General features: G+C 42.5%; 1 protein-coding gene across 1 annotated transcript in view; it reads left to right on the forward strand.

Annotated features, from left to right (window-relative positions):
• The first annotated feature begins 13,437 nt into the window (after positions 1-13,437).
• The window catches only part of LOC309569506 (alpha-1-antitrypsin-like), a 28,163-nt gene continuing 13,773 nt past the window's right edge, over positions 13,438-27,827 (forward strand). Inside the window, exons 1-2 of the mRNA XM_082275372.1 lie at positions 13,438-13,527; positions 21,041-21,750. Coding sequence (XP_082131498.1) covers positions 13,466-13,527; positions 21,041-21,750 — 772 coding nt within the window. The 5' untranslated portion in view covers positions 13,438-13,465. The remainder of the gene's footprint in view (positions 13,528-21,040; positions 21,751-27,827) is intronic.

Here is a 27,827-nt window from a genome sequence, read left to right on the forward strand (position 1 = left end):
ATGTGCTAGAACCAATCCCCCTGCACTGCAGCCAGAGGGAGGAAGAGGAGGAGAAGCCGACAGCGCTGTGGGGAAAAGGGGCACAAGGAGGTCTGGGCAGGAAATGAAAGGGGAGCATGTGCTAGAACCAATCCCCCTGCACTGCAGCCGGAGGAAGGAAGGGGAGGAGAAGCCGACAGCGCGGCGTGGGGGAAAGGGGAACACAGGGGGGGTCTGGACAGCAGATGGAATGGGTGCATGTGCTAGAACCAATCCCCTTGCAATGCAGCTGGAGCGAGAAAGAGGAGGAGAAGCCGGCAGCACTGTGGAGGAAAGGGGCACACAGGGGGGTCTGGACAGCAAATGGAGGGGGTGCATGTGCTAGAACCAATCCCCCTGCAGTGCAGCCAGAGGGATAGAGAGGAGGAGAAGCCGGAAGCACTGCAGAGGAAAGGGGCTCACAGGGGGGACTGGACAGCAAATGGAAGGGGCGCATGTGCTAGAACCAATCCCCCTGCAGTGCAGCCAGAGGGAGAGAGAGGAGGAGAAGCCGGCAGCGCAGCAGGGGGAGGCAGAAGAGGATCGGTGTCTGCAATAAGACAGTACAGCCGTACCTCCTGCTCAGCAGTAGCCCGGGCCCCTGTTTTGAACTGATGGGGTCCGGGCCCAGTACAGGAGGGCTGGCTGTACTGCCTTATCAGCGGCCCTGGGTTTGACACTCACCTATTGGTCAAGTTGTAACAATTGCCATACCTAAAGTTCAGCTTTAAATATGATATGCTTCCCAAGTTCTCCCGTATTAGTTGGCCATCACCACAATTTGTGACAACCGTAGAATGCTAAATCTAAACGAATGTGTCTTTAGTTCTATTTTGGAGCTTGCAGTTCCAGCTGCAATAATCACTGATTACGAAGTTTTTGCAAGAAATATGAACCTCTCACTGCCAGTCGGTTCCTACCAATAAAGCTTTTGAAGCACGCTGTTTCAGGCCAGACTTGGGGCTTCCACCAATAAGAGCTCTCATGAGACTTTGCACTTTGTAAACGTTTTTAGACGCAGTGTATAATTCTTTCCTGCAGGACTTATTGCACTAATATCTGCAGTATAACAACAGCCAGTGTATATAGAACTGATGGATGAATACATTGTTAATAAAGATTGATCTATTTCTGAAGATTATGTGTGTTCATTGTGTTTCAAGGGGCTGCCCCCCCCCCCCCCGGCACCCAGCCTATGGCCCTTTGGTGTTTGCCATGCAGCCCTCAGACCCCGGGTGTCAGCAGTGGTAGTGATCTCTAAGACCCTTGTATAATGTCTCCAATTTCTGACTGTCTCCTTGGTCAGGTCTCTAACCACCTCGTAGCTTGTTTCTAGATTTTGTAGAATCCATCTAATAATTCTGCAGTCTCTGATCATCTCTTGTAGCAATACATATATACAGGTGCATCTCATAAAATTAGAATATCATCAAAAAGTTAATTTATTTCAGTAATTCAATTCAAAAATTGAAACTCCTATATTTTATATAGATGTGTTACACACAGAGTGATATATTTCCAGCATTCCTTTCTTTTAATTTTGATGATTATGGCTTACAGCGAGTGACCCCCCAAAATTCACTATCTCAGAAAATTAGAATTTTGTAAAAAAATGTTGAATATTGTAGACTCATTGTGTCACATATTAATTAATTAACTCAAAACACCTGTGAAGGTTTTCTGGGTCAAGCCCTTTCACACGGGCTATCCGATCTGCCTGTCAGTTTTTCAGGCGGATCTGATCGGATGCTCCATGCAGCCCTATGGAGCGGCGGATGTCAGCGGGGACATCTTCACTGACACCCGCTGCTATCCGATCCGATCCTGTCCATGAAATCCGGATGGATGGAGACCCTATTTTCCATCCGTCTGGAGGATCGGATCGATGGGATCGGATGAAAACGGACAGGCGGTCCGTTATCATTCAATCTCCAAAAGAGGAGAGTGGGGCTCTGATAGCTCTGTCTCTGCACACAGAGCAGAGACTGAGCTCTCGTCCACCTGCTCAGCGGGGATCGATCCCCGCTGAGCAAAATGGAGTCCGCCCGTGTGAAAAGGGCCTAAAATGGGCAGTCTGGTTCAGTAGGTTACACAATCAGTCCAGGCATAATGATCCTCCATGTGACCTGACCCCGGCTCGGTGGAGGGCGGGACATCCTGTGGTGGTGTGTCTGCAGCCTGTGCCTAAGCCTTAATACAGTGCCATCTTAAGAGCATTAAAGGGCCCTGGGCAATGCAGTGCACTGAGGCCCCGCCTACATAATCAACCACGAGAATAAAAATGCAAATTATCAATATTTATTGGTACAACAGTGCCAGGGTAATGACAGCTTCCAAGTTCGGTGGCTGGGTCCAATGAACACACACACGGACGGGAGTCAGACTCGACTGTCCTGTGTGTGTCTGTTCCCCTGGAGGCAGACAGGCATTCCTGCAGTTGTTGGCTCCCCCTCCACGGCCCAAGTGGCCTGACAGCGGCAGAGGACCAACAGGAGCTTAAGTTTGGCGGGGGGATGCACACGGGAATCGGGACTAATGCTTGGCTGGGGTTGGGTCACTGGGGAGGTGGGGCCCCCCAGGCAAGTAGGGCCCCCGGGCAACTGCCCAGCGTGCCCATTCGGTAAGATGGCCCTGACTTAATACCTTGTTGTATATGCAGGAGCAGCAACCACCGGACCGCAAAGCGCTGTTCATTCATTTTATTGTAAGTGTATTTCTATTGGATTTAATAAAACTTCTTAAACGTATTTCACCATGGCGAGCCTTATTTCCTTTTATTACTGAGGGGATATATGGCCAGCACCATATTCCAGCAGCCTCCCGCAGCTAGGCATAGGACCGGGAATTGGATTACCTGGCTTGGAGGACGTTTTTGAAAGACACAGCAATTCTGCACAGTCACTGTGTTTAAGGCCTGAGTTACACAGTGTTCACGTGAGTAGGGACACAAAAGGGGAGCACCAGCACTTTTTACAGAGAGGAGCACTGAAGCACCTGGCAGCAATATTGCTATTTGTTTGACATTCATTTATTTGCCTATTTATTTATTTATCGATTTATTCATTTTTTGCATTATAGGTTTGAGCACGGTTTGCACTAAGCACTTTTGATACATATTCATTGTTTAACTGTTTATTATAATATTGATTGAATGATTTTTGGCACTCAGAGCAGCGTTGACTCACACACCTTTACAGAAGACAGTCATTGACAAGTCACAAAAGGTCATTGCTAAAGAAGCTGGCTGTTCACAGAGTGCTGTATCCAAGCATATCAATGAAAAGTTGAGTGGAAGGAAAAAGTGTGGTAGAAAAAGGTGCACAAGCCAAGCAACAGGGATAACCGCAGCCTTCAGAGGTTTGTGAAGCAAAGGGCATTCAAGAATTTGAGGGAGATTTACAAGCAGTGGACTGGTGTCAGTGCTTCAAGAGCCACTACACACAGACATATCCAGGACATGGGCTACAACTGTCACTTTCCTTGTGTCAAGCCACTCTTGAATCAAAGACAATGTCAGAAGCATCTTACCCGGGCTAAGGAGAAAAAGGACTGCACTGTTGCTCAGTGGTCCAAACTCCTGTTTTTGGATGAAAGTAAATTTTGCATTTCATTTGGAAATCAAGGTCCCAGAGTCTGGAGGAGGAGTGTATAGGCACAGAATCCAAGTTGTACGAGGTCCAGTGTGAAGTTTCCACAGTCAGTGATGATTTGGGGAGCCGTGTCACCTGCTGGTGTTGGTCCTCTGTGTTTTATCAAGTCCAAAGTCAGTGCAGCCCTCTAGTAGGAAATTCTAGAGCACTTCATGCTTCCCTCTGCTGACCAGCATTATGGAGATTCTGATTTAATTTTCCAGCAGGACTTGGCACCACCCACACTGCCAAAACTTCCAATACCTGGTCATATGATAATGGTATCACTGTGCTTGATTGGCCAGCAAACTCGCCTGACCTTATTCCCATAGAGAATCTGTGGGGTATTGTCAAGAAGAAATTGAGAGACACCAGACCCAACAACCAGCAGAAAGCAGCTCTCACAACAATAAATATTTTTTAAGCAGTCTCATATAGGATTGTCAGAAATAGGTAATATTCGTATTGTTACAATGCTGGTTTGGCCATATAATTCTATTAATAACTCATTATTTATTACAAACCAAAGTCATTTGTTTCTTTTATATCTTCCTGCAATTCAGTTTGAACCGGATGAGTCCAAAAATCATCATCTTTGGACATACCACGCAGGCAAATAAATGTTTGTGGTCAATATTTGCTCAAACTACAGAGCAGAGGTTACCCGGGTAATGCACATTTGGAAGATGTGCTACACAAGTAATGTTGATTATTAATCATGTACCTTCGTCCTAGAAATTATCTCAAAAACGATAGAAAAAATGGGCTAGAGGACTTTTATGGTACAGCATGAACTGACAAAATGTTCTAAAAAGTGCAAACATTTATTGCTTATACACAGGGATATTTTATTACTCAGAGAATAGGTGCAGGAACTCCGCCCTCCGCCTCAACCCTTGACTCCACCCCCACCCACCTCTGAACACCATTCTTTGGTTCTGCCCCCCCACCCACCTTACAGCACCATTCCTTGGTTCTGCCCCCGACCCACCTGCAAGCACCGTTCCTTGGTTCCACCCCCCACCCACCTTCCAGCACCGTTCCTTGGTTCTGCCCCCCACCCACCTCCAAGCACCGTTCCTTGGTTGCCCCCCACCCACCTCAGAGCACCGTTCCTTGGTTCCGCCCCCCCCCCACCCCAGAGCACCGTTCCTTGGTTCCGCCCCCCCACCCACCCACCTCCAAGCACCATTCCTTGGTCCCCCCCCCACACCCACCTCCAAACACCGTTCCTTGGTTCCACCCCCCACCCACCTTCAAGCACCGTTCCTTGGTTCCACCCTTTACCCACCTTCCGGTACCACCTCTTTTAGAGAAAACAAAAAGCAAGTATCGTGTTGTGTTGCTAAGTATGTTGTATGGAATTTGTTAATGATAACAAGAAAGGCAGTAAAATAGATCTAGCAACAATGGACACCCTAGTGACAATAGATCCACCCCAGCAACAATAGACCCCCAACAGCCAGCATCAATAGACCCTCCAGCAGCCAGCAATATTAGACCCCATTCTCAAAGGTAGATCCCTCCCAGCAACGATTGACCCCCTGCAACATAAGAACCACCCTAGCAACAACAGATCCCCTACCAGCAACAATAGACCCCATTGCAAAAATAGTTTCCCTCCAGCAACAATAGATTCCCCAACAGCCAGCATCAATAGACCCTCCAGCAGCCAGCAACATTAGACCCCATTCTCAAAGGTAGATCCCTCCCAGCAACGATTGACCCCCTGCAACATAAGAACCACCCTAGCAACAACAGATCCCCTACCAGCAACAATAGACCCCATTGCAAAAATAGTTTCCCTCCAGCAACAATAGATTCCCCAGTAGCCAGCATCAATAGACCCTCCAGCAGCCAGAAACAAAGACCCCTCCCTCAACAATAAATCCCTCCCCGCAACAACTGACCCCCCCAGCAACATAAGACACACCTCAGCAAGAATAGATACCCCATGAGCAACAGAAGACCTCCCCAGCAACATAAGACCCACATTCTCCGCAAAAAATAGATCCCCTCCAGTGACAATAGATTCCCCAGTAGCCACCATCAATAGACCCTCCAGTCCACCCCAGCACTCCTTGCCATTACATATATTCAGTGCTTGAGGTGCCTGAACTGCGTTCCCCCCGCGTTCCTGCTGAAGAAAAAAAACCCTTATTATACATATAAAAATCCCCATACAGGGTCAGACATAACTAAATACACATTTCAATTAGGAAAGAGTCAATAAGGTTAAAAACACACACAGAATAATCCTCTTAAGTTGATTGGGTATTCACTGTAAGTATCTCCCCCATTGGGGGGCACCCCAAAAAAGGGGTATCTCCAATCTTACTCTACATGTTTCACGTTTGTAACCACTTCGTCAGGAGTATAGCTCGAGGAAAGTAGAATCTGTAAAAAAAATACAAACCCAACAATAATATACAAATAATGTATAAACATGTAATCAAATTCATCAACACAAAAATCCAAATATAAATATAAAATAAATGGAAAAGAAAAAAATATAATAGAAAATGTAAGCCCAGACAGTAGTCCAGAGATCCCACCACCCAAAGCCCATCAAGGGGCCAGTATGCATTACTCACCAACGACCAAACAGATGAAAAGGACGGCAATGCCAAAGGGCAGTCTCCCGGGCGAGTGCGGGACAAGTGCTAATAACTAGATAGACAGAAAGCTGATAGAAAAGATATATAATCAGAAATAGGGCAAGCAAAAAAACCAACCTATCAGAGTGTATCACCCATAAGATATAAGATTTATACTGTACAAACCTAAAGTGGCGTAAAATTAGCAATCAGTGACAATCAAATCTGAACAGGGAGGAGTTTAAATTGTCTGATACAGTCAAGCCAGATGAAGAAATTCTAAGAATATTAACCACTTGCCGATCGGGCCATAGCCGAATGGCGGCTACATCGCGGTCGGCTTATTCTGGAAGGGTGTACAATGACGTTCTCCTGGAATTGCACTTCCCGCACGCCCCTGGATTGTGGTAAAGGACCAATGACATTGGCCCTTTACCACGTGATCACTCCATCCAATGATGGAACGATCAGCTGTCAACAAACCGGCTAATGTCCTGTTCAGTTCTCTCCTCGATAGCGATCAGTACAGCGTGCGAGGAGAGGAGAGAGACTGCAGCTGCACTCATCCCCTGTCTCCTCCATGCCTCAGTTATGCCCATCCGTGCCACATCCATACCACCTCCATGCCTCATTCATGCCCATCCGTGCTTCATCAATGCCTCATTCATTCCTCATCTGTTCCCACCCATGCCATCTCAGTGCTCATTGATGCCACATCCGTGCTCATCCATGCCTGATCTGTGCCACATCCATGCCACATCACTGCTCATCTGTGCCACATCCGAGCCATGTCAGTGCTCATTTATGCCACATCAGTGCTCATCCATGCCACATTCGTGCCACGTCAGTGCTCATCTGTGCCACGTCAGTACTCATCTGTGCCACATCAGTGCCACACCAGTGCTCATTCAAGCCACATCCATGCCACATCTGTGTTCATCCGTGCCACATCAGTGCTTATCCGTGCCACATCAGTGCATCACAAAATTGTAATGGGAAGTCAGGAAATGATGGTGCTTCATGCATATTGGGCCTTTGTATGTGGCCAAGCTGTGGAGGAGTATTAGAATGTATTTTGGGGTGTCATTTTTGTTATGTGTTAGAAATATCTTATAAATGGATGAAAACTTTGTGTAAAAAAAAGTAAATAAATGCGTTTTCATTTTCAATCCACATTTTCCAAAAACTTGTGGAAAAAAAATGACATGTTCAAAAGATGCATTATGCCTCCAAGATTATGTGTTGGGGTGTTTGCTTTCCAAAATGGGGTCATTTTGTGTTTTTTTTCCATTGTCCTTGTGCTCCAGGGCCTTCAAAAGTGTGATAGGTTAGAAATGATATGTGTAATTTTTGCTCCTAGAACACCTGGAGGTGCTACTTGGATGTTGGGCCTCTGTATGTGGCCAGGTTGTGTAAAAGTCTCACACTTGTGGTATCGCCATACTCAGGAGGAGTAGCAGAATGTATTTTGAGGTGTAGTTGCAAGTATGACTATACCGTGTGTGAGAAATACCTTGGTAATATGACCATTTTGTGAAAAAAGAAAAAATCTTTATTTTGCAAAGAATTGTGGAAACAAATTACAACTTCAAAGAACTCACCATGCCTCTTACTATATACCTTGGAATGTCTGCTTTCCACAAAGTGGTAATTTGGGGGTTATTTGTACTTTCCTGGCTTGTTAGGGGCTCAAGAAATGAGATAGGCCGTCAGTACATCAGGTGTGATCAATTTTCAATGATTGGTACCATAGCTTGTGGACTCTATAACCTTCACAAAGGCCAGATATTATATACTTATTTGGGTTATTTTTACTAAAGATATGTAGCAGTATAACTTTTGGCCAAAATTTATGAATAAAAATTACAAAATTTGCAAAATGTTAAAACTGAAACAAAGAAAAATGCATATTTTTTTTTAAAAAATTTTCTGTCTTTTTTCATTTATAGCGCAAAAAAAAAAAAAAAAAAATACAATGATGATCAAATACCACCCAAAAAAAAAAAAAAAAGCTCTATTTGTGTGGGGAAAAAAAGGACAAAAAATGTCATATGGGTAGCGTGTTGCATGACTGAGTAATTGTCATTCAAAATGTGAGAGCACTGAAAGCTGAAAATTGGTCTGGTTAGGAAAGGGGTTTAAGTGCACAGTGGGTAAGTGGTTAAAAACAAAAAAGTATTGATCAGGGAATAATACTCGACCCAGGCAGTGGAAAGTATAAATAAACAGTTCACCTTACAGAAAATTCAATGACAAGGCTAAAAGTTCACTGAAGCCAAACAGAAGGATCCTCCAACGGCTCCACTCAGTGTCAACCATAGACCCCAATTAGTCACATACAGGATCTTTATATTGATGTGATACAGGATAGGTAGAAGTTCAAAAAGAGCTGGGGGCCAGTATTCAGTACCGAGAAGCCTATATATAATCAAAGATCCCTCATTTGCAGTGTACATTCAAAGAATGATGCCAATCTAAGAACAAGGAAAAGGAATACAGATAAGTACAAAGTTATCTATCGTTAAATGCATTCAAGGAAGTCAATCAGCCCAACATGGCCCCCATCTTACCACTCACAGAACACCAATTTTCACCAAATACCTGCCATAACGAGAGGTGAAGCGTCTCTGTTTATATAGCCCCATCCTGTCTGGCCGTCACAATCGCTGGAGGATGACGCAACCAGACCCGATCTCGAACTGCGCATGCATCATCTGACGCATGCGCAGTATCGCCGGTGGGCGCCAGCTGAGTGAACACCGTTCACGCAGGCGCCATTTGTCCACCCCCAGTCATGCGAAAGGTTGTCAGGGACGGAAGTGCAGACTGCAAGCCTGAGCATGGGGCGAAGATCGCACACTCGCCCAGGGAGAAATAGCCACCCAGGTTGGTCATAGGAAAGCGACCAAAACGCAATGATCCCAAAAGGGACCCCGAGTGGAAAAAACCCGCGGGAAACAAAGTCTGGGGAAAAAAAGAAAGTTATATCATATAAGTAATAGATATATAAATATTGTGGGGGAATAGCTCAAATGGGGATCACCTTCCCTGGGAAAAAGACCAGTTCCAAGACATTACTGACCGCAGGGATTGTTCATGCACCGAATAACGTGTGATAAATTTGACAGTATTGGGTTGTGTCTTAGGGGCACAAGGAAAAGGAATACAGATAAGTATAAAGTGATCTATCATTAAACACATTCAAGGAAGTCTCAATTAACTTAACATGGCCCCCATCATACCACTTATAGAACGCCAATTTTCCGCCAAATAGCCTCCATAACAAGAGGTGAAACCTCTCTGTTTATATAGCCCCGTCCTGTCTGGCCGTCACAACCGCTGTGCCTGAGTCGCCGGTGGATGACGCAACCAGACCTGATCTCGAACTGCGCATATGTCATCTGACGCATGCGCAGTATCGCCGATGGGCGCCAGCTGAGTGTACACCGTTCACGCAAGCACCGTTCGTCCACCCCCAGTCATGCCAAAGGCCGTCCTACACTATCATCAGGGATGAAAGTGCAGACTGCAAGGCTGAGCACGGGGCGAAGATTGCACACTCGCCCAGGGAGAAGTAGCCATCCAGGTTGGTCATAGGAAAGCGACCAAAATACAATGATTCCAAAAGGGGCCCCAGAGTGGAAAAAAACCCACGGGACACAAAGACTGGGGATAAAAAGAAAGTTATATCAAATAAGTAATTGATATATGAATATTGTGGGGGAATAGCTGAAATGGGGATCACCCTCCCTGGGAAAAAGGTAGCCTGGGCAGCAAAGTTTCTCTCCAAACTGCTTAGCAGTCACTTCTTTATTTTAAAAGGTTGCAATAAAACAAATTAAAACAGAAAATAAATCCTTGTCATCCCGGCTCTAACTATACAGGCAGGTTTCCTGTCTACCAGGTGGTGAGCTTCTCCCAGCCACCTCACAAAACAAAAGTACTTTAGCAATCTTTTTACTCACAAACATCCAACTTGTAGCTCTCTGAGAATGAGTCCCAGACCAGAGCAACATCATGCTTCAGCCTTCCCCTTTTATCTCACCTGGATAACCAATCACTAAGCAATTAAGAATCCAAGTGAGAGACGCAAAACCCGAGCTGGGTTGTTCATACCCAAAGTCATCTCGAAAACCTGGTCTGGGTTCCGCTAGTTCTAGGACAGAAAGCGAGGGGAAATATATCGCCCCTCGATGACTTCCCATTTCCTTGTCACAATATATAATGCAATAAATCTTGAAAAACAATAAAGAATATTAAACTGTCTGCGATTATCACACATAATGGGCAAAAAACATTTACAATCCAAATAATTTCATGGATCTCACAATGATCCAACACAATGAATCAGAGACCCATTGTAGATTTAATGCGAGGTATTAATCCAAAGACTGAAAGGCATATAATATACAGTATATGAAATTTCTGCCGCAAAATCAATTATTTAAGTTAATTTAAAGGGAAGGTTTGCATGAGTTGGTCTCATTAATCCCAGGGGGGATAGTGGCCGCTAGCCTCACAATCCATATGGTTTCTGACCTTAAAATAGAGTTATCCCAATCACCACCTCTAGGATTCAGGGAAACCACCTCTAGTACAAAAAATTACACCACTGAATTGTCAAACCTATGATGGAGGCCGATATGTCTCGTAACAGGGGTAATAACCTTCCTATTTCCAGAATAATAGATATGATCCCTAGCTCTTTGGCCAAATTCCCAGATGGTCTTACCAATGTAAAAAGCCTGGCATTTACAAGTCATAAGATAGATTACACCACGTGTTCTACAATCAGCAAAATGTCACAAACTATGCCTGTCACGGTTCTCACCATGTATTACAGACAGCCAGGCATGGCCACCGTTAAGTACCTGACATAGGATTTGAACCTGTGTACTTTGACATTCTGTCCTGTTATCCTACCTCTGAGCCACACTTCAGCTCATATTTATCCAGTCTTGTTAATCTGCTATTGCCTGCGGCACTAGGGGGCTGGACTTCACCTGAGTATGCTCCTGTCTCTTATTATCCACCTGAAGCTAATTGCTCATTTAAGCAAGCTATAAAACACTGCCTCTCGCTTAGAGCAATGTCAGTTCATTGCTGATATTTGTTCCTGTGTTCCTTTTTCCTGAGCGTGTGTTCCAGACTGACTCCGGCTTCCAACCTTACCTTTTTCTCCATGTTGTTCCTGCGACCTTACCTTCCTCTCATCTCCTGATCCTTATCCGGACTCGTGTCATCCAGTGACTACAGTTATTCCTGGACTTCCCTTCCCATTGTATTCCTGACGGTCCTGCTTATTGGAGCACCTTCCCTGCCAAGCCCCCGTGCACAGATTCACAGCCCAGGTGGCTTTCTTCCCTGGTCACCTTGGACTGTGGATATCTGCAAGGGTGAGCGTACATCTCTGCGTTACAGACTCCAACAAAGGTAAGCCCCGTGACAATGCCACTGGCCATTGAGTAAATAAATACCCGTACCCTCCGTAACCCAAGGACACCGATAACAACCTCCACAACAATAGGTCCCTCTGGGTTTAGAGGTTGAATCAACTCTAACTCGATAATGGCTGGAAGTTAGTTTGTCACGTAAAGATATAGCTCGCCTAAAGACCAGCTCTGGTGTAGATCTTACATATTTAGATAATGTATGGTCCTCAGATATCAAGTGCCAGTGCCGAGACATTACTGACCGCAGGGATTGTTCATGTGCCGAATAACGTGTAATAAATTTGACAGTATAGGGTTGCGTTTTAGGGGCTTTATCATTGAGTAAAATTCATGATGTCAATCTCAGAAGAAGGAAAAGGAATACAGATAGGTACAAATTGATCTATCATTAAACACATTCAAGGAAGTCTCAATTAACCCAACATGGCCCCCATCTTTCCACTCATAGAACGCCAATTTACCACCAAATAGCTGCCATAACGAGAGGTGAAACTTCTCTGTTTATATAGCCCTGTCCTGTCTGGCCGTCACAACCGCTGTGCCGGAGTCGCCGGTGGATGACGCAACATTATAGCGTCTACAAACTATGAGATATGTTTATGGAATTTTCATTTATTTATGTTTACTAGTAATGGTAGCAATCAGTGACTAATAGTGGGGCTGCGATATTGCGGCGGACAAATCGGACACTAACTGACACTTTTGATGCTTCTTGGGGACCAGTGACACTAATACAGTGATCAGTGCTAAAAATATGCACACTGGCTGGCAAGGTGTTAACATCAGGGGTGATCAAAGGGTTAATGGTGTGCCTTGCCAGTGTTTGTATACTGTGGAAGTGATTTTACTAGGGGAAGGCATAGATCTGTGTCCCTGCTATGCAGGAACACAGGATCCATGCCTTCCCTAATGGAAGAACAGCAAACTGACTTGTTTACATAGGCCCATGTCTACTACTCTCTGCCTAATGATCGGCGGGTTCCGGCAGACATCCAGTCCGCGGTACTCGTAGATCAGCTCCTGCTGTTTATAATCACAGTGCAGCGTCAGCCTGTGGAAAATTTTGCATTTAATCTGGAAATCAAGGTCCTAGAGTCTGGAGGAAGAGTGGAGAGGCTCAGAATCCAAGTTGCATGAGGTCCAGTGTGAAGTTTCCAAAGTCCATGATGATTTGGGGAGCCGTGTCATCTCCTGGTGTTGGTCCACTGTTTTCTATCAAGTTCAAAGTCAGCGCATCCCTCTAGCAGGAAATTCTAGAGCACTTCATGCTTCCCACTGCTGACCAGCTTTATGGTGATGCTGATTTCTTTTTCCAGCAGGACTTGGCACCGCCCACACTGCCAAACCTACCAATACCTGGTCACATGATCATGGGATCACTGTGCTTGATTGGCCAGCAAACTCACCTGACCTAAATCCCATAGAGAATCTGTGGAGTATTGTCAAGAGGAATATGAGAGACACCAGACCCAACAATGCAGAAAGCATCTCTCACAAAAATAAGTATTTTTCAAGAAGTCTCACATAGGATTGTCAGAAATAGCTAATATTCGTATTATTATAATGCTGGTTTTATAAAGTGACCTTAGAATTCTATTAACGACTCATTATTTATTACAAACCAAAGTCATTTGTTTCTTTTATATCTTCCTGCAATTCAGTTTGGAACAGGATGAGTCCAAAAATCATGATTCTTGGACATAATAATTGGCAAATAAATGTTTGCGGTAAATATTTCTCAAACCACAGAGCAGAGGTTACCTGGTTAATGGTTAGAGGTCTTGGCTTCCTCAATAGTAAGGACCGGACATACATTATCCTATATAAGCGGTCAGTCCAGCTAAAAGATTTCAGTCTTCTCTGAGGAGGCCAGAAATTTTTAGTAAGTTTACATTTTTTACTAATTCTTTAGATTTTCTTCTAAAAATACAAACAATTTATATAGCAAATTTCTAAAAAATATTAATTTATATACAAATTTATATCTAGACAACAATTTATATTTATAAGAAAATATATATAAATATTTATATAGCAGATATAGCAAATGTGTCTTTATAGATTGAATGATCCTGGAATATTTTGAAAGGAGGTTCTTATTCTTATTGAATTTTCCTGATTTTGCAATGTTATATAAAGATCATGCATTCAATAATTTGCCATTGCTTTCCAGATACTTGTTTCCCATGCAGGATATCTAGCTACATATAAATAATCATAAGGACATTAGAACAAAACAATTATTCCTATACGTTTATCAAAAATGGTCCAAATGCATCCATAAAGTGTTTCACATAGGGTGTAATCTCGGGATTTTTTGAGTTTTATGAGGGGTGGATCAGGGAGGTGAGTGGTGGTAGGTCCCCCTGTTCATTGGCCTGAGGAGCAATGAAGAAGGTCATTTATTTTTTTTCCTTTTTCCTTTGGGGGGGGGGGGGGGGGATTATAGCTGTGTAAGGAGACTCTATTATACTGAGCCTTGATTATTCCTTGATTATTATTTTTTTGGTCTCTGGAATTTAATCACTTTGGTCTGAGGTGCTCCAGCGTGACCAGCGGGTCTTTGTAGTGTCCTTCAAGGTCCCCCCATGGGCCTGGTGGGGATCAATGCATGCCACCCAATCTTGGAGTGCATTGACAGTGTGGGTCTGGTTAGAAGGAGGGTTGCATATATCCTTGTTAGATAACATGGATATATTGGGGGTCTCAAAGTTCCTGTAGAATCATCAGGTCATCCCTCAACCAACGTATTGACCCTTTTTTCATTTCTCATTTGGGCTCCTTTCTTACTGACCTCATAATATTCTTTCTGTATTGTATTTTAATTCTTGTTGTATGCCGATGTCATTGAGACATTCTTTTAATAAGAAACTTTTGTATAATTAACCACTTTACCACCGGAGGATTTTGCTGTCTTACGTCCAGGCCACTTTTTGCGATTCGGCACTGTGCGAATTTAACTGACAATTGTGCGGTCATGCAACCCCATACCCAAACGAAATTGACGTCCTTTTTTTCCCACAAACAGAGCTTTCTATTGGTGGTATTTGATCACCTGTGCGATTTTTACTTTTTGCGCTATAAACAGAAAAAGAGCGACAATTTTGAAAAAATAACAATATTTTTCACATTTTGTTATATGAAATCCCCCCCCCCCCCCCAAAAAAAAAGTAAAAATCTAATTTTTTTATCATTTTAGGCCAATTTGTTTTCTGCTACGTATTTCTGGTAAAAAAAATCACAATAAGCGTATTTTGATTGGTTTGCGCAAAAGTTATTGCGATTACTAACTAAGGGAAAGATTTCTGTAGTTTTTATGTGTTTTTTTTTTTTTTAACGAGTAATGGCGGCGATCTGCGATTTTTTTTGCGGGACTGCGACATTGCGGCGGACAGATCGGACCCTTGACTGACATTTTTGACACTTTTGGGGGGACCAGTGACATTACTACAGTAATCAGTGCTATAAATATGCACTGTTACTGTAAAAATGACACTGGCAGGGAAGGGGTTAATTTTATTGGAGAGGGAGGGGTTAATGTATGCCTGGTGCTTGCTGACATGTGTGGGGGGGAGGTGACTATGTGACACAGGGACAGATCGCATGTTCAGATATGCTGAACCCTGCAATCTGACCCTGCCTGTCACTTAGGAGATCTGCCCACTTTGTTTACACAAGCGAGCGGATCTCCACACTCGATCCTGCTCCTCCCCTGGCCCGACTCCTGCTGTGACTGAATACAGCGGGAGCGAGCCTCCGGCGGCCGAGAAGGGGGAGTGTCTGCCGACGTAGGTCTACGTCGGCAGACGATAACGAACCATTTTGCCGCAGTAGAGCTCTAGTGAGCAGTGGCAAAGTGGTTAAACTAATTTACGCATTTTGATGGTTTGTTTTTTATACTATTGGAGGCATAGTTAAAGTCCTATTTGCCTTGGTTTAATATGTAGAAGTGGATTTTGGCTTTAATGGGGAAGGATCATTTGTAGGGATGAGCTTGGGCATGGTAGGACTAGGGTCTGAATCCATATGTGCGAAGTTGTCACCTGTACCAGCCAATCTTCTTTGGCTGGGGCCACACTTATACTTGGCCCTTGTATATGTGGAGCTGCAGTGTGGGGAATGTCCCTGCCACAGATGATTGGCCCATACAGGTGGCAGATTCCTTGCATGTCAATATACACATTTGCCAGCACACCACGGATCTTTAAGCAACATCCAAAGAATGTATTCAGAGTGATCACATCACAGCAAAAAGGTATGACATTATGGCGCTACGCTGGATCATTCTACTCATTTCAGGTTCTATGTATAGTTTGCAATGATGCCTATATACAGTGCCTTGAAAAAGTATTCATACCCCTTGACATTTTCCACACGTTGTCATGTTACAACCAAAAACATAAATATATTTTATTGGGATTTTATGTGATGAACCAACACAAAGTGACACATAATAGTGAAGTGGAAGGAAAATGATAAATGTTTTTTTCCAATTTTTTTACAAATAAATTTGTGAAAAGAGTGGCGTATTCAGCCCCCCCCCCCCCAAGTCAATACTTTTTAGAACCCCCTTTCCCTGCAATTACAGCTGCAAGTCTTTTTGGAGATGTCTCTACCAGCTTTGCACATCTAGAGAGGACATTCCTGCCCATTCTTCTTTGCAGAATATCTCAAGCTCTGTCAGATTGGATGGAGAGCGTCTGTGAACAGCAATTTTCAAGTCTTGCCACAGATTCTCAATGTGATTTAGGTCTGGACTGTGACTGGGCCATTCTAACACATGAATATGCTTTGATGTAAACCATTCCATTGTAGCTCTGGCTGGATGTTTCGGGTCGTTGTCCTGCTGGAAGGGGAACCTCCGCCCCAGTCTCAAGTCTTTTGCAAACTCTAATAGGTTTTCCTCTAAGATTTCCCTGTATTTGGCTCCATCCATCTTCCCATCAACTCTGACCAGCTTCCCTGTCCCTGCTGAAAAAAGGCTTCTCCACAACATGATACTGCCACCACCATGTTTCACGGTGAGGATGGTGTGTTCAGGATGATGTGCAGTGTTAATTTTTCTGCTACATATAGCATTTTGCTTTTAGGCCAAAAAGGTCAATTTTGGTCTCATCTGATTATATAGATATAATAAAAATGTTGAAAAACAAAGCAAATATAGTATTATAAATAAAACTGTTATATATACACTATACAATATTTTAAAATAATAATATTAATATACATTTTTAGAAAACAAGGCCATGTCATTTTTTTTCTTTGGTTTAGCAATGGTTTTGTTCTGCTTCTTTTCTCACTTCCAGTCTACCAAGCAATATCCAAATGAGAACAAAATACCCTCCGCAGTTTCTACCAGCTATGAACTGTTTTCTTTTTTTATTACTGTTTTACTTGACTGTTTGGACGGTCTTTCTAATTTTGGTAAAACCTAATTAAGTATTCCTTTTTAATTATATTAAAGTATGGTTTGTGTCCTTCGATTGAATTGCTACTTCAATATATTGCTATGAGATAGAGTGCAGTGCAGCATTGCGCCTGGTCTATTCCTGACAATCTTTGGATGCCGGGAATGGAACCCCGTACTACATCAGAGGTGGCCAACCAATGACCAAAGAGGAGCAACTGTAACATTTCTAGACTGCCGTGGACCAATAGAGCGATGAGTCTGCCGAAATGGACAAACAAGGTCTGCATACTTATGGCAAAAGTAGTGGACCTACATTTTTCCTTTAAAGGACATGTACAGTATAGTGGTTTTGGACCGATTTCCTTTATTTATAATGGTCAGGATTTTTTAACCACTTGCCAACCGCCGCACGACTATTTACTGCGGCGAACAGCCCCGTACAGGCAAAGTGACGTAGGACTACGTCGCTAGCCTGAGAGCCTCTAGGGGGCGAGCGCGTATGACCGGCAGACCGGATGTCCGCCGGTCACTCGAGATCTCCCGGTGGAGAGGGAGAAAGGCAGGCGGCTGATGTAAACAAAGCCGCCTGTCATTCTCCCTGATCTAACTGCAGAGATTATACGATCCTGCTATGTAGGATCGTATGTCTCTGTGGTTACATCACTAGCCACACCCCTTTACAGTAAGAAGCACGCCCCTAGGGACACATTTAACCCCTGCATCTCTAATAAAGTTAACCCCTTCCCTGCCAGTGTCATTGTTACAGTAACAGTGCATATGTATAGCACTGATTACTGTAGTAATGTCACTGGTACTCCCAAAAGTGTCAAAAATGTCAGTCAAGGGTCCGATCTGTCCACCGCAATGTCGCAGTCCGGTAAAAAAAAAATCGCAGATCACCGCCATTATCGTTAAAAAAAAAAATCAATAAAAATGACAAAAATCTTTCCCTTAGTTAGTAAACGCAATAAATTTTGCGCAAACCAATCAAAATACGCTTTTTGCAATTTTTTTAACAAACATATGTAGCAAAAAACAAATTGGCCTAAAATGTTAAAAAAATTTGATTTTTACATTTTTTTGGGGGGAATTTCATATAAAAAAATGTGAAAAATATTATTTTTTCAAAATTGAAGTTTTTTTTGTTTATAGCGCAAAAAGTAAAAATCACACAGGTGATCAAATACCACCAAAAGAAAGCTCTGTTTGTGGGGAAAAAAGGACGTCAATTTCATTTGGGTACAGCGCCGCACGATCGCGCAATTGTCCGTTAAAGTCACGCAGTGCCGAATCGCAAAATAGGGCCTGGTCAGGAAGGGGGGTAAAATTTTCCGGGGCTTAAGTGGTTAAGTAAGTTGGGATAAGAAAATCTGCCTGTTTGGTTTTGCAAATTTTGGGAACTCTGTAGTAAAACCCTTTGAAGTCATAGGAGGGGGACAAATCTTCTACTTCAATTCTGTGAAAGTGAAGCTTAAAAGCAAATCTACTGCCAAACAAAAGACGTGGGGAGCTGGGCACTGCCATGGGGGACAAAATGTCATAATTCTCAAAATTCCTTTTCATTAAGCTTTAAGGTCTACTTTAAAAATACACAAATCCTTTACATTACAGGCCTGGGGTGAAGTTATGGAATAATATGATTTTGATGGACAACTGGATTGAGATTTTGATGGATGGAGATAGTTTTACACTGGTAGCGCATATTTGGCTGTAAAAGAGATTTATTTTTTTCTCTTGTACAATTAGCTTGGCCTAAATACAGCAGCAATCCGATTTATTTCAGCTTGAAAAGGGAATTTTTTTTAGGTAGTTTTGACTGCGACACATGCTTTTTGTTTGAAACAGTCGTAAGCCCAATTTTACCTGCACAGAGAAAGTGGCCAGTAGTTTGCTGTACTTGCCACTGGACAGTTTCTTTCAAGTTCTAAAGGAGAATTTAGAAATAGCAGGTGCCACAGCAGTGCAAACTGGGTCAGCAGCAGGACATGTTTTACCCTTTTCACTGCTAGAGACGTTTTTGCATTTTTTTTGCACACGTTTGAAAAACCCTTTTAGGCCTGAAGATTACATAAAACCCCCTAGAGAAGAAAATAGTTGTAGTTCCAATTTTTTATGTCACTTGATATTACGGCAAAGGTCTAAGAAACGCAAACATTTAAAAAACACACTTAAGTTAATTTTAGGGCAAACAAGCGCACAAACTACCCATATTTGGGGTAAAATGATAAAGACAAGGTTGCATCGAGTAAATAGATACCAAACTTGTAAAACTTTAATTTTGTGTGTGCCTGTGAAATGGCGAAAAACTTCAGTACCCTATATTTTCTATAGGCAATGCTTCAAAGGCCCCTTGTAGGTCATCAGTTATGGAGGAGGTCTGGTGATAGAATTATTGTTCTCACTCCGGCATTTATGGTGATATGTAATATGTATCTCTATCGACATTTTCATGCACGTTCACACGTACGTGCGTATATATGGAGGTGGGGGGGGACCTCAAAAGATTTTTTGGGCGGGGGTCTTGCATGGTTGTAAAAGATCCTCCATGTCTCCTCTCTGCTCCACTGAATACATGGTGGAGGGCGGGGGAGGGGGGGCAGGCAGGAGTCTGCCTGTCGGTTTTACACACAATCCCAGTGGCTGCAGCCCCCGGATTGTGTGTGGAACCCCTCGCCGTCAGGTCCGTACAATGTACGGACCTGGCAGCGAAAGGGTTGGCAGCCAAAGGGTTAATGATCAAAACTGGTGCCCAAATATCCTAGAGACAAAAAAACACATGCTGGGGTTTTACTAAAATAAATAAAATACCACAGAGGAATCTTAAGAATAAAACTGGCCAGCAGAAGCAACATTTTATTCAGGGATAATAGGCCTAAGTGGTTTATACCTAACTTTTATTTTATGTATATGGAAAGGGGGTATGGTGAATGAGACTGATTTCATTTGAGGTGGTTTAAGTGCACACTGTGCTTGCACTTGATTGTTTTTCCCTTCAGTGCTGCATGAAAAGTTTGTTAGTAACAAACGAACGCTGCTCTTTGAGCACTCCAAAAAAAAAAAAAGCCCTAGCAACAAAAAATTAAAAAAAAATGCCCCCCCCCTCCCCCAAAAAAAGAAACTCCAAAACATCATGCCCCAAATCAGAAGCCCCCACACCCATGTTTAAGGGAGGCCATGCAACAAAAAAACGTTACTATGAATGAGACAGCAGCTTAGAGTGACTGCTGATCTCAAATCAACCACAAAATAAAATTAAAGACAAACCCCCCTCCCAAATAATAAGAACACAAAAATTGGTGGATTGCCCAAAACGTTAGCCATCAGTATTAAAATACAATTTCCTAACTGACCCCCTACAGCAAAAAAATAAATAAAAAATGTTTAGCCTAAAATAAAGGCCATATCAACAGAAAAAAAAAACTTCCCCAAATTAAGGATAATCCCCAAATACTAAAATATTAAACCCTGCGCCACCCCCCTTTTTTTTATTTCTTTTTTTTTTTTTTTTAAGGGAAGCATTGCAACAGCAAAAAAAGTTTGCTTAAAAGAAGACAGCAGCTTAGACTGGCCTAATCACAGGATTTGTCATGAACCCATATCTGGTAATCCAAGCCCCATCCCTATTAGTAAGGCAAATGAGAAATGTTACATAGATTTTTTTATATCCAGCCAGCAGATGGAGCTCTTGCTTTTTTTTACATGTTGTAAGTTCTTACCTTCTATTCCAAAATGCCTGTTTTTTACCAAGCTCAAATGCTCAAGCCACAGTTTACAGCCATAAGAAGTGAATGAGCCAGAGCAATGGATGGCTCCAGCAGGGTATAAAATATCAGTTTAAACATGTACAAACCTGTATCTGTTCCTTATCTACAGTACTTATAGGTAAGCTGTTGTTGAATATTATCATTGTACTTTTTTTTATTCTCTCTTAAGGAAAATGAGGGTCCTACTGTTCCTAGGTTTGAGTGTGGCTCTTCTTTACTCAATGGTCTTTGCCGACCCTGGCGAGGGTGGGGGAAAGAAATCTGGACACAAAGACAACCAAGAGAAGAAAGGTGACCCCCACCATTGCCACAATGGTCATCGCCATGACCACCACCGTAGGCACCATCACCATGACAATGAAGCATTGGCCTCCCACAAATTAGCAGATAGCAATAACAAATTTGCATTTGACCTCTACAGTCAGGTAGCAGCGGACCATCCATCAGAAAATATTGTCCTCTCCCCAATAAGTATATCTTCAGCATTGGCTTTCCTATCCCTTGGTGCCAAAGCCAAAACCCATGACCAGATCATAGAAGGCATTGGTTTCAACACCTCTGAGATTCCCGAGAAAAACATTCATGATGGCTTCCACCATCTGCTGGATGTGCTCAATGAAGATGACAGTGAGCTTCAGCTCGACAGTGGGAACGGCCTTTTCTTAAGTCAGAAATGGAAATTCCTTGATGACTTTCTCGACAAGGCCAAGAACATCTACGATTCCGAAGCCTTCACTGTAGACTTTTCTAATTCTGAAGAGGCCAAAAAACAAATCAACAGCTACGTTGAAAAGGAAACAAAGGGCAAGATTGTTGATGTGCTGAATAGTGTAGAGAGAGATGCAGTCTTTGTTATGGTCAACTTTATTTATTTCAGAGGTAAGTCATCAAGAAGTTATATGGGAAAATTAAAAAAGGACCTTGCATTCCCAGCAAGCCCCTCCCCCTTGCTAAAACGCCACAATAAAAAAAGACACCTGTGGGGGGAAAAAGTTATATAATATACTTACCACACCCCAGCTTCCATGGTGCAGAGGGGTGATGTCATACTGTCAATAAGATGTTGTGGTGTGTTAAGTAATCCAAATCTCAAGAACAGACACAGCAGCACATTGCAGGATCATCTTTTCATTAGATTGGGCTATTCAACGATCCCTTGGATCTTGCCGAAAGCATGATGACGTCAACCTTAAGGCAGAAACTGGGAAAGAGTAAGGATGTTAAATTACTTTTACCCCTATATGTGTTTTTTCATTAAATTTCATTTGGTGACTCAGAAAGAGATTGGTGGCACACTAAATCAGTGGACCGTATGAATGTGGTGCAAGACCAACTTTAGGGAGTGTAAATGGCAACCATTAGGATGTAAACATCCATGGCTTCCATCTAGTGTTTTCCTTACTTTTGCTTGACCCTATTAAGCTGTGTCAGAACCTCCGACATAGTCCATTTTATAACGCAAAGAATATTCTGCTCCTGGAGCCTTTTTTCCTCTCATTTAACACCTAAAAAGCAATTAACTGCTTTGCAAGAGTTCACTGACCAGGCCTAGGCCCAATATTAACAAGAAAATGGAGGCAGAAGAACATTCTGTTCTTTATGGAATTCTTATGTTTGAGAATTAACAGATTTCAAGGTAGAACACACCTGCGCATCATTATTGGCCCAGAAGTAGCTCCACCATCAGGAGATGGACTCTCAGGCCTCCCTCGCAGAGGAGCTGGGTCCCCCTGTAGATCATTCTTGGCCTAGAAGTAGCTCCACCCTCAGGAGATGGACCCTTAGGCCTCATTCACAGGAGCTGAGGCTAACCTGTGCATCATTATTGGCTAAGAAGTAGCTCCAACTTCAGGAGATAGACCCTTAGGCCTCATTCACAGAGGATCTGTGGCTCACCTGTGCATCAATATTGGCTTAGAAGTAGCTGCACTTTCAGGAGATAGGCCCTTAGGCCTCACCCACAGAGGAGCTGAGGCCCGTAGTCTATGAATGGGCCATAGGATTAGTGTGTGGGTGAGCAGCTCCGAACATGTTTCGAGGAGTTAACCCTGTTCTTCAGAGCTAATAGCTCTTAGGAAGGGTGTTTAGCCCTCGAAAAGCATCAGCTTTTACATTGATTGGGGTTCATTGTCCAAGTCTTCCACAGTTCATCCAGGTCCTTGATTTGGTCTATTGTGTGACTGAGGTTCACATCATTTTTTATGCTTCAAGCCTCTTTGCGGGTTTTTGTGAGTATGTTTGTTACTTTTGTAATTATGAGTGGTGCCTAAAGGTAATGCACAAGGCTAGTGCACCCCTATATAATGTTTATTTCATTTAATACCAACGATTCCCCCAATGTAAACAGGGCAAGCATGAAGTTTATCCAGACACCACATCGAAGATTAGGGATGATCGAATGGTTCGGGTCGACCATCAGTTCGACCCCAACATTGACTGTTCGAAATTCGGCCGAATTCCGAACTTTTTGCTGAAAAAGTTCGGAATTCGGCAACCAGAACTGACCAAAATGCAATGGGACAGGAACTGGGCTTTAAAAGCCCGTGATTGGACCAGAACCATCAGTAAAAGCCAATTGAGGGGGCAGGAGAATGCTAGGAATGTGATTGGAGTGACTAGGGGGTCCAGAGGCCAATCATTAGTGAATACGCCCCCCAGTATATAAAATAGCCCCACCAAATCTCTACCATTTTAATACAGGGCTGTGGAAAAGAGTGGAAGCAGTTCTGTTACTTCTGCTCTCAAAGTGTCATTTAGCAATTATTAGTGTGAGGAAAGGGATATCTAGTGTAGTTAGTGTACTATTTTCCATTATAGTTAGATTTAATAATCTAGTTTCTGTAGGGAAAGTGTTAAGTGTAAGGGGACCGTAGTGTAGTGTAGGGTTAACTGACTCTGACTGCTATGGCAGGGTGACAAAACCCTTCCATGTCAGGGTGACCGCTATAGAGAAAAGATTGTTTCTCTTAGAACACTTATAGAACCGGATAGTGGCTTCTCCCCTGTCACCCTGCTTTTTGTTGCAGGCGTTTATAGGGCTTTTTTGAGGATATGTTTGGAGTCAGCAGACTTGTATAAAGTACTCGAAATTTCTACTTGAGTAAAAGTACAAGTGCTCGATCAAAAAGTGACTTGAGTAGAAGTGGAAGTGCTCGCAGAAAAAGTTACTTAAGTGGAAGTACTAAAGTATTCAACATTTTTTTTACTTAAGTATTGCAAGTAGTTTTTTCAAAAAATTTGCTACTTAAGTACTAAAAGTAAAAAGTACCAGTAGTTTTTTCAAAAAATTTATACTCAAGTACTGAAAGTAAAAGTACAAGTACTGTGTTATGTAGTTATTAAAGAAAGAAGTCAAAAATTTGAACATCATATTGTTTTTTATTATTTCAAATGATTTATTCAAATGATTAACCTGTGTTTGTTAGTAGTTTCTTGATGCACTTTAAGCGCTGTAGCACCATTTATTTGTTTGTTTCATATTTTCTTTTTATTGGAAAGATTTGGTATAGCAGCTTTTATTATACACAGCCTTTATTTCCGTATGCGCTGATTTACAAATGACATTATACACATTTTTTTGAGCTTTATGCAACCTGCCATCTACTGTTCTGGCAGTGGTAATTTTTTTAAAAGTAACGAGTAACTATGCAGCACAAAAAAAAAATATCGGAGTAGAAGTATCGAAATCATCGAAAAAATGTAGTGAAGTAAAAGTAGAAGTAGGAGAAAAAAATTCTACTCTAGGAAAGTACAGATACCGCCTTTCGGTACTTAAGTACAGTACTTAAGTAGTTCTACTTCGTTACTATACATCTCTGGGAGTCAGGCATAACATCAGAACTTCTGTGTAGGGTTATATACTGTATACACACACACACACACACACACACATGTATGTATATATACACATACACATATATAGGTGTGAAAGTAGCAGAACACTATGCTTGCGCTAATGAAATAATTAACACCCATATGGCTCCTCTGCTATAACACCTATATATGTGTATGTGTATAAATACATATAAGTGTGTGTGTATATATACCCCTATACAGAATTTCAGATGTTTTGCCTGCCTCCAAAGACCCCCAAAAAATGCCCCAAAAAACCGTATGTATTTATACACATACACATACAGTGGGTACGGAAAGTATTCAGACCCCCTTAAATGTTTCACTCTTTGTCATATTGCAGCCATTTGCTAAAATCATTTAAGTTCATTCTTCTTCCTCATGAAAGTACACATAGCACCCCATACTGACAGAAAAACACAGAATTGTTGACATTGTTGCAGATTTATTAAAAAAGAAAAACTGAAATATCACATGGTCCTAAGTATTCAGACCCTTTGCTGTGACACTCATATATTTAACTCAGGTGCTTTCCATTTCTTCTGATCATCCTTGAGATGGTTCTACACCTTCATTTGAGTCCAGCTGTGTTTGATTATACTGATTGGACTTGATTAGGAAAGCCACACACCTGTCTATACAAGACCTTCCAGATCACAATGCATGTCAGAGCAAATGAGAATCATGAGGTCAAAGGAACTGCCTGAAGAAGTGGCCTCCATAATCCTCAAATGGAAGATGTTTGGGACGACCAGAACCCTTCCTAGAGCTGGCCGTCCGACCAAACTGAGCTATCGGGGGAAAGAGCCTTGGTGAGAGAGGTAAAGAAGAACCCAAAGATCACTGTGGCTGAGCTCCAGAGATGCAGTCAGGAGATGGGAGAAAGTTGTAGAAAGTCAACCATCACTGCAGCCCTCCACCAGTCGGGGCTTTATGGCAGAGTGGCCCGACGGAAGCCTCTCCTCAGTGTAAGACACATGAAAGCCCGCATGGAGTTTGCTAAAAAACACCTGAAGGACTCCAAGATGGTGAGAAATAAGATTCTCTGGTCTGATGAGACCAAAATAGAACTTTTTGGCCTTAATTCTAAGCGGTATGTGTGGAGAAAACCAGGCACTGCTCATCACCTGTCCAATACAGTCCCAACAGTGAAGCATGGTGGTGGCAGCATCATGCTGTGGGGGTGTTTTTCAGCTGCAGGGACAGGACGACTGGTTGCAATCGAGGGAAAGATGAATGCGGCCAAGTACAGGGATATCCTGGACAAAAACCTTCTCCAGAGTGCTCTGGACCTCAGACTGGGCCGAAGGTTTACCTTCCAACAAGACAATGACCCTAAGCACACAGCTAAAATAACGAAGGAGTGGCTTCACAACAACTCCGTGACTGTTCTTGAATGGCCCAGCCAGAGCCCTGACTTAAACCCAATTGAGCATCTCTGGAGAGACCTAAAAATGGCTGTCCACCAACGTTTACCATCCAACCTGACAGAACTGGAGAGGATCTGCAAGGAGGAATGGCAGAGGATCCCCAAATCCAGGTGTGAAAGACTTGTTGCATCTTTCCCAAAAAGACTCCTGGCTGTATTAGATCAAAAGGGGGCTTCTACTAAATACTGAGCAAAGGGTCTGAATACTTAGGACCATGTGATATTTCAGTTTTTCTTTTTTAATAAATCTGCAACAATGTCAACAATTCTGTGTTTTTCTGTCAGTATGGGGTGCTATGTGTACATTCATGAGGAAGAAGAATGAACTTAAATGATTTTAGCAAATGGCTGCAATATAACAAAGAGTGAAAAATTTAAGGGGGTCTGAATACTTTCCGTACCCACTGTATATAGGTGTTATAGCAGAGAAGCCATATGGGTGTTAATTATTTCATTAGCGCAAGCATAGTGTTCTGCTACTTTCACACTTATATATCTTATATATGTGTATGTGTATATATACATACATGTGTGTGTGTGTATATATACCCCTACACAGAAGTTCTGATGTTATGCCTGACTCCAAACATGTACTCAAAAAAGCCCTATAAACGCCTGCAACAAAAAGCAGGGTGACAGGGGAGAAGCATGTATGTATATATACACATACACATATATAGGTGTGAAAGTAGCAGAACACTATGCTTGCGCTAATGAAATAATTAACACCCATATGGCTTCTCTGCTATAACATCTATATATGTGTATGTGTATATATACATACATGTGTTTCTGTGTATATATACCCCTACACAGAAGTTCTGATGTTATGCCTGCCTCCAAAGACGCCCAAAAAATGCCCAAAAAAACGCCCAGGTGTGTTTTTGAAGCAGGCGTTTTTTTGGGCATTTTTGGGGGGTCTTTGGAGGCAGGCAATACATCTGAAATTCTGTATAGAGGTATATATACACACACACTTATATGTATTTATACACATACACACATATATAGGTGTTATAGCAGAGAAGCCATATGGGTGTTAATTATTTCATTAGCGCAAGCATAGTGTTCTGCTACTTTCACACCTATATGTGTGTATGTGTATATATACATACATGTGTGTGTGTATATATACCCCTACATAGAAGTTCTGATGTTATGCCTGCCTCCAAAGACCCCCAAAAAAACGCCTGCTACAAAACCGGCAAGGTGTGAAAATAGCGGAGCCACTATCCTGTTCTATTGCAATTCTAATACAAACAAACTTTTTTTTCTGGTTCTGGACATGCTACAGAGCTGAAACTTCACAGGTACACTTTTTAGACCCCCCAGACACCAAATCCAAAGAAATCTGTTTTTTTTTTTCAATAATTTTTTCAATAATTGGCTCTCTATCAAAAATGACAATTTTTAAGAACTTTTTTTTGTGTGATTAATAGTCCCTGGGGCATGACCCAGAACCCTAGGCACTTTTTAGGGGCATTTATTGGGTTTTATGGCTTCAAAATGGTGTTTTTTGATTACCGAAGTTCGGGTCCCATTGATTTCAATGGGGTTCTGAAATCCGGGCCGAACTTTCGGGAAGTTCGGGTGTTCTGGTCGAACCGAACTTTTGAAAATTTTGATCATCCTTATCGAAGATACTGTTGTTAAGTCTTTCTATTTAAGTTCTTGG

This window comes from Pelophylax lessonae, assembly GCF_965119305.1.
Source record: "Pelophylax lessonae genome assembly, chromosome: 13".
Lineage (NCBI taxonomy): Eukaryota > Metazoa > Chordata > Amphibia > Anura > Ranidae > Pelophylax > Pelophylax lessonae.